General features: G+C 36.0%; 1 protein-coding gene across 2 annotated transcripts in view; it reads right to left on the bottom strand.

Moving 5' to 3' along the window:
* Window positions 1-1,127: 1,127 nt before the first annotated feature.
* LOC149536912 (uncharacterized) overlaps window positions 1,128-17,137 on the bottom strand; it is a 59,239-nt gene continuing 43,229 nt past the window's right edge. Inside the window, exons 4-9 of one of the 2 annotated variants that reach the window (XM_089805625.1) lie at window positions 6,637-6,839; window positions 5,062-6,449; window positions 3,535-4,794; window positions 2,707-3,423; window positions 2,102-2,521; window positions 1,128-1,956 (exon numbers count right to left, since the gene is read on the bottom strand). In XM_089805625.1, coding sequence (XP_089661751.1) covers window positions 1,225-1,956; window positions 2,102-2,521; window positions 2,707-3,423; window positions 3,535-4,794; window positions 5,062-6,449; window positions 6,637-6,839 — 4,720 coding nt within the window. In that variant the 3' untranslated portion in view covers window positions 1,128-1,224. The remainder of the gene's footprint in view (window positions 1,957-2,101; window positions 2,522-2,706; window positions 3,424-3,534; window positions 4,795-5,061; window positions 6,450-6,636; window positions 6,840-17,137) is intronic. The other variant, XM_089805626.1, reaches the window with a different exon arrangement.

The following is a 17,137-nucleotide window of genomic DNA, read 5'->3' as shown; positions in this document are numbered from 1 at the left end:
TAGAGTAGTCCTAACAGGCTTTTGTAAATCCTTTAACAGGGTTCTTACTTCATTGTAAGTTAAAGTGCTCTTACTAGGCACACTTTTAGCAAGGTGTTCTAAATCATTTAATAGGGTAAGATCTAACAATCTTGTAAGCCTTTAACTTGGTAGACCTTTCACAGGATAGATCATGTTTCATGATCAAACATTGTAACCTTCATTGGATTCACTTTATTACTATAGTAGTGAAGATTTGTTGGTGTGATCCCCACCCCAGTTTTACCTTCTCTTTGGAGGGTTTCTGGGTAACCAAATATCTTGTGTCATACATGTGTTGAATGTTTTACTTTCATGCTATGGATGTATATGCTTAATTTGATATTTCAATTTATATGCATAGATTGTGAGATGGATGTGTGGTGAATAGTTTTATAGATTGAAAGTTTAAAGTGTTGATTCACCACCCCTCTCCCCCCCCCCCCCCTCAAGAGTTTACTTTCCTATTGTAAATTTCCAATAGTGATCTACACTATTTTCCTTCAATTTTTGAATAAAAACTTAAACTCAATTTTATAGTTTTGCATTTACTAAAATCTGGTTTAAAATTTTTAAAATCTAGAATATTTATTATTTTTTACATCAAATATTCTTGCTAAGAGATTTAGAATCTAGAATGTGTATTAACACTAATTTTTTAAAGTTAATAATTCATAATTATAATTCAAACTAGATTTTAGATAGAAATATAACAAAAAAACATTATCACAAATTATCAAATGACAATCTTCTAAAACCAAACAAAAGATTCATATGGTATTAATTTATTTTTCTAAAAAAAATATCATTTTAAATATAAATTTTTAAATAACTACTAAATATAGATAAATATTGATTTTCTTAAATATTTGATTTAACAAGTAATATTTTACTAAAATTTTAAAATAATATTCACAAAAATGTTAATTAATTTTAAAACATGTAATAGTGAAACTTTAAAATTGATGATCGAAGATATAAAAACATATACAGCTACATGAATAATAATATTTATAATGCATGTACTATTCGTAATGAGTACAAAGAAAATGTGTAAATATTACTCATATATAAAAGGGTATACAAGAAATGGATGTGAAACAATACTATAACAAAATTAAGTTGAATCTTTCTTAAAGAATACAAATATTATAATTCCTTTTACAAGAAAGAAAAATGTCCGCCAAGAGAACCTTGATAGTATCCTTATTCTTGGTGACAATTTTGTACTTCTCCTTTTAAAAATAACTCCCAACATTGGCTACACAAATCCCAATTACATTGGCCACAACTATAATTTCTTTTTTGGTCCCATGTACTTTTTCTACTAAAATAGCATGAGTTACAATAATATGCTGTAATCTCTCCTTTATCAATTGTCAAATCATGTTGTGGATGTTTTGGATGGTTTATGATTGTATCCCTAAAATATTTCCTAACCATTTGATTGCATTTTCCCAATGATAAACTTTCCAATAATTCCTTCCTCATTATCACATCCACCTCATCCATTTTCTCATTATTTATTTTGCACATCTTTACCATTTCATATCCACTCCTTGTCACCACTCCATCACTATCTAGTGCAACTAGCCATCTTTTTTCTATGTATAGAAGCTCACCAAGTAATTTGAGTTCTTCATTTATCAAATCTAAGTTACCATCAATTTCCTCACAATAATACTTGCAACGATACCAAAAAGTTACCATGTCCTCAAAAGATAGTTTAGGCCAATGCATTTCTTGTACCGCATCTTCATACACATCTTTGAGCATTGCAATATCACAATCTTCTTCAAAAAGATAGCCGACATATATAATTTGAACATTTCTATGGATTTGTTTTGATTGTTCTAAGCTGAATTTCATTTTGAGCTTTGAACTTGGAGGCTCAGCATAAAGAAAAATCAATTTATCTTCTATTATTCCCTTGTTCACCTGTAATAATAATAAAATATAGCTCTTATTAATAACATTTGATGATATATATATAATAGAACAATAAATTATAATTTATTTTAAAAATCATATAACAATCCAATAAAATAATATAAAAACTAATTACGTCAATATAACATCTTACCAGATTAGATTTATTGAAGAGAAAACTCAAGCTTGACTGAGTACGCATGATAGATACAATTTCATTAACCTTGCTTTTGGTGAATGGAAAGGCCTCTACACCCCATGACATCATTGCAGACAATGCATTTTGATTTGCAATATTTCCTTCTTCATCAAAAATAATGCAAACTGGATTTTTCCTTTCCACTTTAACCATATTAGGATTGGGAAGAACTGTCCAGCTCATTTTCTGAATAGCCCTTGTGTAAGTACCAAGCCCATATAATTCATTTTTAAGTAGAGGAATCCAGACCATTTCAAAATTGTGGCCTTCAGATTTGACTTCTTTATAAATATTCTCTAACTTTATATATTCAGGCGTATTTAGATCACTCATGAAGATGCCTACCACATTGCCCTTTAGCTGATCCAACGGTACCTGAAACATTTGTTGTACAACATATTACCTGAATCGTGCAACTGTGTAAAATTCGTATTAAAGGCAACTAAAAGTTTTGTTTCCAGTCATATTATACATTGAATATATCATTTTGCTTCAAATTTATGATTTCTATATTTACATGAAAACAATAATTCTGTAGTATTATTATACAATGAACGTACCTCGTTTAGTGAACCGTCGACGAGGTGTTGTGCATTGTTTTCCTTCAATATTCGAATAAAATCTGTAAGCCTGCTTTCATTGGGCGGCCCAGCTGTTTCAGAAGACTTTCCTGAACATATTGATTCTATGAACTCTCCAATTCTAGTGGAAATTATTTCTTCTTTATAGGAGCTATCTGAACCCTGCAATATGGCCTCTCCTGAAATGTCATCCTCTCCAAATCTATGTATGAAATTCCCAAATTTGTGTTGTTTATCATCCACCACTACATTCACCATGCAACAGGCAAGTTTGTTGTCAGCTTTGTAACCGCCACGGTCAAAGAAAATGTAGGTAATGAGATGATGGCGCCTGAGGTCAGTTGAAGCGATGCCACACGATCCTTTTGGCGCCAACTTCAAAATTTGTCGGAGACATTCTTCTTCTTCTTCTTTCTCTTGTTTTGTCATTTCACCATTCCCCTTTACTCTTTTCACATAAAAAATCCTCAGCCTTCCACTCGTAGAGTCCGTCTTTGCTTTTTCCATGGCCGCCCCAACGAGTCGTTGTAGAAGATGATGATGGTGAAATTCCATGCGCAGAGGGAGGCAGATCACGGCCACTGTCGTATTCTCCTCGAATAACGTCGATGTTGACCGCTCTATCAATTCCTGTGCAGTGCTGTCCCACTCTACGCACTTCCCGCGCAGCAAGCCCCCTCTCGCAGCCCGCTTCCACTCCATGAATTGAAAAGAACAGATACGAAAGATGAGTCATATATGTCTATTTTATATATATGAGAAGAATTGCAATGAGATAAACATGTAAAGATCGGATCCTCCACTTACCACAATATCGTCTTCAGTGATCACGGCCATCGGATAATCGTCCTCCTCCCGAATTTCTTTCCATCTCCCCATCAATCTAACACTTCCTTGAATATCTACATAGTCGCAATGCTGTAAGTTTATTATTTTATCCATTGTTGCGCCGTCCAACTCATAACATCTCGACAAATTCAGCATAGACAAAGATGGCAAAGTTTCAAAATCATCTGACAATGTTTCTAGTTTGTAACACCATTTTATTACTAGAGTGGCTAATCTTTTGAGGTTGCCGAATCCATCTGGAAGGCTCGATATAAACAAGCCCTTTAAGAACAAGGTCTGCAAGCATGCAAGCTCCCCGAACCCTGAAGGAAGACTCGCAAAGCTGTTACAGTCGAACAAGTATAATTTTTCTAAGGCCGGCAGCGCTTGAAATCCAGGAGGCAACTCCTGCATTTTCGGACAATTGTCCACAGTCATTTCACTCAATAAACTTAGCTTCCCAATGTCTTCTGGAAGCGCCACGATGTTGCTGCAGTCCCTTATTTCTAATGTTTTCAAACTTTTCAATAACACAAAGCTTTTGGGGAGAGTGGATAATGAGTTGCATGATATCAATTCCAGGTGAGAAAGAAACGGCATGTTTCCAAAAGAAGACGGAAGCGACTCTAATTTCAGCAGTGAATAGAGAGTGAGTGACTCTATTGGAAGCTCTGCAAAGCTTTCTGGCAGTATTTTCAAGGAGGTGCATCGAGTCAAGTCCAACTTCTGTAGACAAGATAGACTGCCAATGCGTTGAGGTAGTTCCCTCAAATTCTCACAGTCTCTCAGGCTCAGTTCTTCAAGTGCACTCAGGTTTCCCAGGTCTTCGGGTAAATATCGGAGAAGGGTGCACCCCGATAGCCTCAGACAAGTAATTGAAGATAGCAGCCCGACTTCTTCCGGCAGGGAAGCCAACTTTGTGCAGCTTTGCATGCTCAAATACTTCAGTTTCTTGAATTTTCCCATTCCTTGAGGCAAAGATTCCAAGTCACATTTATCCAGAATCAAACGCTCAAGAGCAGCCAGATTACTGATGTTTTTTGGTAGCTGCCCACAACAGTTCAACTGGAAATCTACTAGAGATGCAGGGAGCCCAAATCCCTCTGGCAGTTTCACCAGTTTCTTCGCTTTCACAGTAAATTTCTGTAAAGAACGTAGATTTTGCAATGGAAGTGTTTCAAAGGAATGGGCATACCTATCTGGTACATGATGACAGATGATCTTCAGACTCGGTGGAAGCTGTATACAAAAAACAAAACGTCACATAACCATCATTTTTTAAAATGAAGATTTTGGAACAGTACATGTTACTTAAATCCAGCCTGAAAACTAATTGTAACCATGGAAAGGAAGATGGTTACAGCAATTCATATTCATCGCAATAAAAAGACATCACCTTACAGCCGCAAACAATAAGCTGAGACCGTGTTGCTCAAATTGCAGTAGGGGTGAATATAAATTAATATACTGGTTATTTCTTTGTATTTAATTTGAAATAATTCTTACCTTATGCAAATTCATGCCTTCCTTCGATCTGTTGAAGAAAGCCTTGAGACCGACCAGTTTTGAAGCATCTTGAAATGGGAAATCAATTGTATCTCCCACACTGAGATATCTCAATTTTTTAAAAGCTCCATCGCAGCGAGGCCCATTGATCTTCACCCAATCTCCGATCATCAGCACTCTCAACGACTTGAACGTGGCATTTAGAACACTCGCCTCAAGAGAAATTAAGGAGTCGTTCCCAACAAGGGAGATGCCCTTTATATTTCTGAGATCTGCTTCATCATCTTCTATGACTTCTAATAGATCATTGTAATTTGATATTCTTGTTCGCTCGCCTTCTTTCTCCCCCATTAAGCGAAGGACGTCGTGAACAATAACGACGCCCAAGTCACTTTTATTTATTAGCATTTTGCTCTGAAGAGTCCTAACTGTATCATCATCTAGAATCTTACAAACAAGCTCCCAGTCCCAACCGTGGAAAAATTTGCAAATATCAAGAAATGCCTCTTGCTCTTCTTTCATCAACTTATTATAAACAAACAAAAGCTGCTTACTGATGAGATTCTCCTCCTTTGCAAAACCATCGGGATTTCCCTCACGAAGCGCCTTGAGAGCTTCTTTGTAACTCGATAGATTTCTATCATTTCTCAAGTGCTTTCCGAAAACAGACAAGAGTATGGGGACGCCTCTGCATGCGTCTGCAACATCATTGATGCAAGCATTCTCGTGAAAGCCGCCTTTGAAATGTGGATCGGCGTGTAAGATTGTTTGTCTCAAGAAGCTTCTTGCCACTTCATCAGAAAAGACTTTCACATCATATTCCTCACAGGTGATATTGAGTTTTGATTTAAGATTTTTCTCTCGTGACGTGATCAATATTCTCAGCTTTGTTTTTGACTTGTCCAAATTCTCCACTGACATATTCTTAGACTCGTTGAAATTCTCCACTGACATATTCGTAGACTTGTTGAACCACAGTAGATCTTCTGGCAGGAGTTGTTGGACATAATTTTTGTCAACAACATTATCAATGAAAAGAAGGCACGATTTATTTTCCATAACATCTTGTAGGCACAGATGGCCCTGTTCTGTATTTCGCAAATATTCTTCCCCCCCTCCAAAATCATAAATAATATCCTGTTGGAGCTTCATGATGTGCGATGTTACATCTGCATTTTTATCATCGATTATGACCCTGCAAAATTTGTAGTCTGCACAAATGTGGGGATGGTTCTGATACAAATTCTTAATGACAGAAGCTGCGAGTGTGCTCTTTCCCACACCACCAAAGCCGCATAATACAACGGCCCGTGCTGGCTCCGTGCCTTCAATATCCAACAATTCCTTCACCTTTTCTACTTTTGCTTCAATCCCGACTGTTTTGTTTCCTAAAAATCAAGACGATCATATGAGAAAGTGTATTAGCAACCCCTCTTATTTTCAAAGTTCCAAACAAATCAAAGTATAACCTATGTCAAGCAATAAGAATCATAAAAATGAATGCGCTTTTTTTAAGTTCCAAAGAAATCATCCATGTCTAACCTTAAGACTCGTTATAATGAATGCATTTGTTACCTGGCTCAAACTCAATTAGCCGGAGAGGCGATTCCTCGAGACGCATTCTAGTCCTTCGAAGAACCTCTTTACTGTTTTGAACAAGCTCTGTTATGTTTTTATGAATATCAAGGTTGACTACCAAGTCCAGAGATGTTCGTATATCTCTTACTCTCTCACTAGTCTTTCCAAGTTGGTCTTGTGTTGTTGCGGCGAGCCAATACCTATATACATGTTGGCACAAAACAAAAGCTACACGTTATTGATATAAAAACTTTTTTGAAAAAGGAATAAAGGCCATAAATGAATATTTGTACAAGGATGCACTATTCTTCTGACAAAATGTACTTTTGACTGTTTTCAGTGGGAATTCACAACACAAAATTTGGAAAAAAAGTTGGTGTTATGAAGAAAATAAAAAATTTGAAAATTTTGACTAAGAGGATAGTCCGTGCATTTGTACACTTGTGTAATTTGAATCTAAAGTTACCGTACAAATGAAATATTTTGAAAGTTGGAGGAGTTAATAAAAGAAATTAAGTTATCAAGAATATGTCTCAACTATAAGTCAAGAGCAGAAACAAATAGAAGGTGGAACATCATGATGAATATCATTAATTTAAACTTTGTTTGCACCAAATGTTAATAATGCTAAGTTTCAAAAAATTTGAATTCAAACTTGATTTTAGAAAAGGATAGTATAAGGAACACATGCTTTGAGTTTTTACAAGGTTTTGGGTAGCGTGGTGTTTATAAATAATCTTTGCATATGAGTGTGTCAAATCGTATTTACTGCAGAATTCATAGGGCTTATAATAGTTCTAGATAATTTTGGTCCAACAATTGATGCTCATGTTGGAGTTGTTGTGATGGAAGCTCATGGCATTGTCTCTAAAAAAATGCCCTCACAAATTTGTCTTGAAATTTCACGAGGTATGTCCTCATTTAATGTTGTGTTTCTTATTTGATATTTTGATAAAGCTTGTGCATGGCTAAAGAAAAATAATTTGAAAGGCTATTTTACAAGTAGGATCCTTCCTAAAAGCATATTTTGGAAATAGGTAGAAAAAAAAAGACTCCTTGTAAAGTTCAACTTGACAACATCAAAATCTAGACCAAGGGATTTTTTTATTTCATAATTCTAACCCTTCCCATGTTGAGGCCATCCTCTCTCATGTGCTACAATCTATTTGGTCCTCCTTATTGGTTTTGTAGTCTTGTTCTCAAGGCTTTACTGCCTCAAACAAAAAGAAACTAAGGGTTCCCATGTGGTTGAGTTCCTTGGCATTCCCTTGTCACTTTGGCCTTTCATGCAAATCATATCTTAGTTTCTTAGCAAGGTGGTTTGTCTTGAAATGATAATTTTTTTTATGCTCATCCTCAAGAGAGGGTTTGTGTTAAGATTTCCCTTTAGTGTAACCTCAAATAGACTATAGAAATTTAGGTGGCTGGTCACACCTTCACTAAGAAGGTTTTTTATTTAAATCTCCCCAACACCTACTATAGGTATCAATCAGGGGACCATAAGATCAAATATTTTCCTTTGGCTATGCTAGGAGTGATATCTCCTCTTACGGAGGTTTGTTCTCAACCTACAAAAATGGAAAAAAGAAAGAATGGACCATTGTGGTTTTGGAAAGAAATAACTTTGTGACTTCATCACAAAAGAAGCTTTTCCATTCAACTTGTCAACTCGTCATTGAGGCTCCAAAGCAAGCTCCTCCTGTCTTGGTGGCTTTCTTGCCAATTTCAAACCCTAGCCAATAAGGGAAGGAGGGGATTAGGAGCTCATCTCCTAGCTACCCTTGCTAAGAGTAACACACAAAAGTGAACCCTTTGGAGAATCCAAAAGAAATTATATAGAGAACAATGCAAAAATGTTGAGAAAATATTCATTCAACATGCTAGGCATAAGACTTACCTAGTTGCATCCATATACATTCAAGTTACAATAAGTGAGCTTAAGGGATTAGTCTTACAGAGCCAAACCTTAGTTTTTTCCTTCTATCTAACTCCATTCTTCTTTCCTAATCCTAGATCTCTGCTTATATAGCTAACAAGACCACAAGCCATCCTATTAGCAAAATTATTACGAAATATAGTTCTTGCCCCAAAGGCGAATTCAATCACCTTTCAAACAAGAAAATAAAAATTTATAGGGACAAGGATATGTCCAAACATGATCCAATATGAGTTTCCCAAGTGCATGAAAATCCATGATGTCAAACAAAACCTCATTCAAGCCGAACCTGCGCATTACTTAAGCATCTAGGAAATCAACACAGCTCAAACAAAGAGTACGATAACTCCTACAAATTGTAGAACTAGATTCTATAGCCTTAGGTAAAGGATCCATGATAGGTCCACACTAAGCAGCTAACTGTACAAAAAGAGAATACATGAACAACAATGACCATTCTCTAAACAACAATAATGAACAATGAAAGGAAATCTTTTCAAGGTTGGTGCCAGATTGTCCAAGCACCCAAGATGCTCTTGCATTAGGTGCTTGAGGTAAACCAAGAAATAATGTCCACGTCAAGAAACTCTGGTGCTCTGAGAAGTATCATAATGATCCAACTCAACTTCTATTATCCAAGAACTATCTTCCACAAGATTATTGTCTCACTAAACTAGATACTCTTTGTAATATCCTCCTTTGGTGCTTTTACTAATTTTGGTATCCAAAATCATGTCAAGTACTTTTGTCTTCTTTTCAAGATAATTAGGCTTATGAATTGTTTATTCATTTGATTTATGATACTCAATGATGGCTGAAATATTAAACACACATGATATTCATATCCTTGGGAAATTAAAGCTCAAAAGCATTACTAATGTCATGTTTCTTCAAGATTCTACAAAGTCCAAACTTCTTCATCTTCATCTTACTATGTATGTCAACTTGAAATATGTTCTTCTCTAAGTGTACCATTTCCTCATCTCCAACTTCAAAAGTCGTGTATCTTTGCTTTTTATTTTCTTTGTATTAACAGACTTGATTATTGTCACATATAATGCCTTTTACTTCTTCATACAAATTCTTTAGGAACTTCACAAATTCTTCGATTTTAGCACTATTCTTAACATTAGGATCCAATTTCTTTAAATCACTAGTTCCTTGAGGACTCGAGTCATTTACAATCATAAAAGGAGTCTTCTTAGTACTTCAATTCATGGAATTATTATATGCAAACTCATCTTGTGTAAAAAACAAATGTCATTTACAAGGCCTATCTCCAATCAAACATCCAAAAATGTTACCTAATTTTTTTTTAACAACTTTAGTTTTCCCATCACTTTGTGGATGAAATGTAGAACTAAATTGTAGATAATTATTCATCCTCTTCTAATGGGTCCACCAAAAATTGCCCATAAATTTAGTATCTCTATTTGAAATAGTAGTCTTACACAATCCTTGAAGTCTTACAATATCTCTAAAAAAGAACGCTATGTGTATTGCATTTGATGTCTTCTTACAATGTATGAAATGTATCATTTTTGAAAAAATTGTCAACCACTACAACATAGAAGCATTACTTCTCTAAGTTCTAGGTAATTCCAAAACAAAATCCATACTAATATCTTTCCAAGGCCTGGAAGGAATAGACAAAGGTGTGTATAACTAAACATTTTGACAACATCCTTTTGGAACTTGAGATATTATACAACTCTTTGCCATCTTCTAAACATCCTTACATATTTGCAGCCAAAAGAATCTTTCTAAAATGATCTTTATTGCCTTATCAATCCCAAAATGTTTTGCAAGTCCACCACTATGTTTCTTTTTAATGATATTTTCTGTTATAGATCTTATAGGTATACTCAATTGAATTCCTTTAGACAACATGTCTTCTCAACTAAAATAATCACTCAACTTATTTTATTCATTTGCCACAAGGTTATTACAAGCTTTCCAAGGTTATGCAAAATAAGGGTTAGTTTCATACAAGTTCTCCAAATCCTTAAATCTAAGTACTTCAATTCTCATCTCTATCAAAAAACTTCTTATGCTCAATGCATCTACTACTTTATTAGATTGTCCACTCTTATGTTTCAACATTAAAAAAAAAATGCATGTACTCAACCCATTTTATATGTCCTTGATTCAACTTATTCTGACTTCCTAAGTATTGTAAATCTTTATGAATAGTTATAACAAAAATTCTCTAGGAATCAAATAGTCTCTCCATCGCTTCAAAGCTTGAATAATTTCATAGAATTCTTGATCATAGACTAAATATTTCCTTTTAGCATCATTCAATTTCTCACCATACAAATCTATAGGCTTACGTTCTTGACCTAACAATGCCAATGGCATTACCACTAGGATCAAAATCAACTTGATTTTTTTTTATTAAAAATAGGTAAAGCAAGCACATGTAATTGTTTGACCTTCTACATGTTGGATAAAATTGATTAATTGTGTATTGTCTTTGATGTTACACAAATATCATATCATTATCAATTAGTATATGTCGAGCTCATTCGGGCACTGAAGACAATTTTCTGTGGCTACCAAATAATCCAGAGTTTGCCTAGTTCAGAAGGCAGTGTCTATCGAATTCACTCGAGCACCAAAGGAAAGTTTGTGGATGATAAGTGTTAATCAAGCTCACTCAGTTAATAAAGGAAATGTTAGATGGAACTGGTGCTCACCGAGCTCACTCAATTACCAAAGGAATTTGTCAGTATGCAATGTTGACCAAGCCTCACTTGGTTAACATAGGAAAATAGCTTCTAAGTTAGTGTCTACCGAGTTGGGTCGGCTACCAAAGAATTTTCTTATTCTAGCATATTGAGTTTAATTGATTTATCTATTGGTTCTAGCTGACTCAAGAAATGAATATTAGTTACTCTAATTTGTATTCCAGCTGACTTGACAATGTGAATGATATAAGTAGAAGGTCAAGTTGTGCAATAGAGTGTGTGAGTGCAATAATTAAAGATTTGATAAATGCTGAAAGGAGGCAAATAAGAAGATAAGGAGAATGTGTTTGTGGAGCTGAAAAGATACATTCGATCAGGAAGAATCAAGTACAAGCCAGAATAGAGATTGGTAATCAGCAATTTAGTTGCATCAAAATTAGGTTAATTCATTGCTACTCTCTAACCATTGTAGAAATGATCTAAATCTCTTAATAGAGTTGGTTTAATAGACATTTGTAAATCCTCTAACAAGTTGGTAGTTCTATTGAATTGTCTAAAGACGTCTGGCTACTCCTAATAGGGTGATTAAATCTTCTAACAAGGTCACACCTAATAGTGTGTTTTATAACCTTTGACAGGGTTGGCTCTTGCACGGCTTACTTTAGAAGAGTGAAAATAGTAACTAGTTGCAATTGGTGGTTTTTTTCAAATTGGGTTTTCACGTTAAATCTTGGTGTCCAATGTGTTCATGATATTTCTTTTCTATGCTTTTAATTAAATTAATGTAATGATAATGACAAATAACCTCTTAAGATCTACAAAGTAAATTCATTACTGAGTATATTCAATATTTACTGAGTTACAACATTTTATGTGTGTAAGAATTTGGTATAGCTCTGTACCATGTAAGAATTTTCCTTAGAGAAAATTCACCCAAGATCAAGGAGCACAATCACAAGCACACAGTAGACCAAAGAGTATGATCAATATGAAAATTCTTACTATTATCATAAGCATGTAGAAGCATGTAAAATCTTGTACATACACACTAGGAGAGCCTATATATAAAGGCCTCTACGATGCATCTAGAATGTGTCTAGAATACATACTAGGAGATAAGCATGACAACTAAGCACATATCTTCCACAATAAGACGATAAGCACGGTGAGGTGTCTAGAATGTTGTAGACACCATGTGCTCAAATAATTTGCTAACTCCTAAGTGTAGACAACATGTGCATAATTAGAGTGCAAACTCCTGTGTTGTCAACATGACAACTCACACCATTGAAAAAAAAGAGCTATAATAAATGGAGTGCTTTAGTCATCGATCATCTAAGAAGTGAGTATAAGGAAGTATTTTCTTATTTATGCTCTAATGAACTGATCTCTAACACTAAAATAAAACCACCTATTAACAGACTCTGGGATATTATTATCCTGAATATGAGTTCTGATACTAAGCATGTTATTAATAAGCTCATTAACAAGTTCCAAATAAACCAAAGTATAACCTATGTTAAGCCATAAGAATCATAAAAATGAATGTGATTTTTTAAGTTCCAAAGAAATCATCCATGTCTGACCTTAAGTGTCATGTCCCCTTTTCAAATATTTAAAAATAATAATCTTTGCTAAGGCAGCCAGGCCCAAAAAAGGTGAAATTTCGGCAAAAGGGGCTAATCTTTGGAAATCAATGGACTAATAAATAAAATTTATTATTAAAATATGTTTTATTAACCCCTCTTGGACGTGAGTTAGGGTTATGCCCTCTTTTAAGGGATTTGGAGGCATTTTTGGCTCATTTGAGAACTTGATTTTGCTCATTTTTTTGTTGTTCTTCAGAGGCTGCCAAACCTATGGAGAAGGAGACCCAAGAACGGGAGTTTACAAGTGAAATGTCCCTTTTCTGATTTTGTATGATATTTCCAACCTCTAATCAGATCTTTAAGATCAAACAACTAATATCACAAAGATCCACCAAATTTCTCAAGAAACCCCAAATCGGGTATGCCAGAAATTGTGTCAAAAGCTTCACAGCTTCACCTATTATTAATAAATCTGAAAGTGGACATTTTTACAAAAATTTCAGCAGCATAACAACCTACAAAATGACATTTTCAGATCCGTATAGCCTTTACACAATAGTTCTCAAATGTAGGACAAAAACTATGCTCATCAGGCTCCCGAAATTAGCACAAATATGCCTAGAAACACCACAAAAACACTAATAATCTATCTCAAAAGTTTAATCACATCCCAATACATGTATTCAGCTCTATTTTAACACCTTAAAGTTTGAAATACAGCAGCAACCCAAACTGATATGAAATACTCAACTGAAAACACCAAACTCATACCAAAAAACACACCCAAAAACCCACAAATCTGCACTGTTCAACACAAAGGCAAACTCTGTATGAGCATGCACATGGAATGGATTCAAACTCCCATCCTTAGCTTTCTTGGAAACTTGCAAACTCCCGTTCTTGGGTCTCCCTGGAAACCTGCAAACTCCCGTTCTTGGGTCTCCTTCTCCACAGGTTTGGTAGCCTCTGAAGAATAACAAAGAATGAGCAAAAATCAAGTTCTGGTATCTCCCAAAATGCCTCCAAACCCATTAAAAAAGGGCATAACTGTAACTCACATCCAAGAGAGGTTAATGAAACATATTTTAATAATAATTTTCATTTATTAGTCCAACGGTTTCCAAAGATTAACCCCCTTTTTCCGAAACTTCACTTTCTTGGGCCTGCCTACCTTAGCAAAGATTATTATTTTTTAATTATTTGAAAAGGGGACATAACAAGTCCTCCCCTCCCAAACATTGCTTGTCCTCAAGCAATGGCTGAATAATAAACCAATCAATCCACCTGGATCCCAAATGTAGTCATGAACTATACTACTACCAATTAACACAGGCTCCTGCAATATCCTCGGCAATATGACCAAGAGGAATCCATAATCAAACGGACAATTATAGCTCCACCAAATTCCAAAATCACAACTTCCACAGTCAGAAACCCATGAGGCACAAATTCTTAGAACATCAAGACCCAAGTAAAGTGGACTACCAACACAGTAAATACCATCAATGCATTCCACTGGCCTATACAGAATGTACAATCCAACTCTGCAACAATGGTGAATGCTCCCGAATGAAACTGTACCAAGTATGGAGAATCCACACACTATACAATGCCTGCAGTCAACACAACTCTGTGGATCACTGACCACTATCTCATAACCATAACTACCATGCACCCCTGATGGTGAAAAGCCATCACAAGATAAATAGCAAGAATTGGAACCCAAACCAAATTTTCCTGCCATCAACTCCTCAAAACAAGGATCAAATGCTAACTGATGTACATACCTTGCAATATAATGTTGATAAAAAAAACCAACCTTAGTCAACAACTCACCAGGAACAAATGATACAACCCACTGTGACTGATCACCAGCTAAGTCAGGAGATGTCATAGCCAAAGGAGTAGAATCAATAACAACACCCGCTGAAGCATCACTCTGAAACTCCTGCTCTAAGTCATGTATTATCAAGCTGTCAATTGTAGAACCTATCGCCATGTCATGCCCATCACAACCCTCATCCTGAGGTGTCAAACTATCCCATAACTGACGACAAGCACTAGGAACCAAAGTACATCTTTGTATCATCATCTCATCAACATGGTCATCAAAGGTCAATTGATGAGTATACCTCATAGTGTAATGCCAATAGAATGCGCCAATCTCAATCAGTTGCTCAAATTGTAATCCAGATGAAACTAACTGCAATTGATCAGTAACCATGTTGGAACTAACTACTACCTCCGAAGATATCACCAAGGGAGTAGTATTACTAGCAGGAACCATGCCAACTGCCGACTCACCAACATCACACATGATCTTTGATACATCTCTAGTCTCCGTGCCTTCAATACTAGAGGCCACCACCCTGTCAGGCATACAACAATCTGCTACAACACCCAACTCAACTAAACCTGACTCTAGTGGGAATGAACCTAATATGCCAATGTTAGTATCAAGGATGGATGCATCTCCATCTCCATTGTCTCTGACAATCTCGGCCATGGACATCCTCGGATCACCAAACACCACAACTTGTGACTGTATAGAATCAGGTAAAGACTGTAGTTGCTCTAACTCCATGGTCACCTTAGCCAAATGAAACTGTGACTCCTTGAAAGCCAACTGTGTACTCTCAAGAATCTCAGAAGTCACCTCAAGCTGCTCAGTAAGCTCACTCACCTCATCTTCCTTGGCCAACAATGCATCATATGTTGTACTGCCCCACTCCATAAGATAATCTCTGTCAGCTACCAACTGCATATAATTTTGTCTCAAAATCCAAATAGCCTCCCATAAAGAGTGGATCTCTGTCAAGGAAAGATAACTGCCTTCCTGCTCATCACTAGTAGGAGAACCCCATCCATAAACTGCTAACAACTGACGAGTAGCATTGAAATGCTGGCAAGTGATAGCAATGTCTCGGTCACTAACTCTCAACTGATTAGACACATGATGGCGCTGGCTTGACTGTCTCCTACAAACCTCCTCTGATGCATTGTCTAAAAGAGTATCCTCAAAGTTACTAGTCTCTAGAGTATTACCATCCATATCGTGTGAATCAAATCTAAAGCTCATATCAACATATGGAGTATCAAAAACATTAGCATTGCTGTCCAACTCCTCTATACCCAAGGAAACTAAGTCTTCAAAACTGCCCACTACATCCTCCTGGATGTCATCAATGCCAATATGATCCTGGGACTCATCTATACACACTGCCAAATATGAAATATTATCAACACATTCTAGCAAGTATGGTCGACTAGATATATGAACAAAGCCCAACATCAGTGTATAAAAACTAATACCAACATCAGACAAGATATTGGCACAAGAAAAGACAACATCGTGTAATCTGCTAATCAACTCCATGATAGCACCCAAACAAACACTGCTACCAAAAAGTGTTAAAGATCTCCAGTCAACTAAATCCCAAACACCAATATAACAATCTCGAGTCCATATCCGTAAACTAGAATCAACTGATAACTCAAGCAAACTCCTCACCTGAGTAATATGACCAATACCAACTAACTCCACATACCTGTCATGATGAGATAATGAAGTCACAATACTATCTTTGTTCACCTTCAACTGGCTAGAAAAATCATGTGAAGTACTACCAGCCTCAACCTCATGTGATGAAGCATCTAACTGTGCCTGGTACTCTTTCTCAGCAAAGTCATGAATGCTCAATGTCTGCTCATCTCTACCAGGTATCTCACCATCCTGCACAACAACATCCTCATAATCATCATCTGAACCCACTAGACTGTAGTCACTGCCTGTTGTAACTATACCATCCTGAATACCTGTGGCATCGCCCTTTGACGACCTGTAAACAATTGTCTCAATCTGAGTCTCAAGTTGACCGTTACTATCAATCTGTGTAATATCCTTTCCCACCACCTCCTGTGGCAGAGTAGAATCTGAGACCTCTACCTGGCTATCAGTTAGTTTCTCAAACTCCTCATGCAACTTCTTGGGAATTGTGTCATCTGTCCTATGAGAAAATATGCCAAATAGAAATCCAGTCAACTTATCCACCTTAGCTAGGTCAGAAAACATGTCATTCATTATACGGTGGTGCTCAATCAATTGTTCAGACATGTCATGGCTTATTTTCATAAGTTTATCTCGAATGTCTAAATAACCATCCTTTCTACTGTTTTGACTCTGGATATCAATTGTCCAAGATCATGTCCTCTGAGACTCTGTACTATACCTATCCATTCTGGATAAAGTAGAGTGTAACCCCAATAGGATATAACTTCTTCAA

Source organism: Cupressus sempervirens, chromosome 10, assembly GCF_028749045.1.
Source record: "Cupressus sempervirens isolate cs-2001-9-10 chromosome 10, ASM2874904v1, whole genome shotgun sequence".
In the NCBI taxonomy this organism is placed as follows: Eukaryota; Viridiplantae; Streptophyta; class Pinopsida; order Cupressales; family Cupressaceae; genus Cupressus; species Cupressus sempervirens.
Note: the sequence above shows the minus strand (reverse complement) of the source record. Positions and strands in the feature narration are given on the sequence as shown.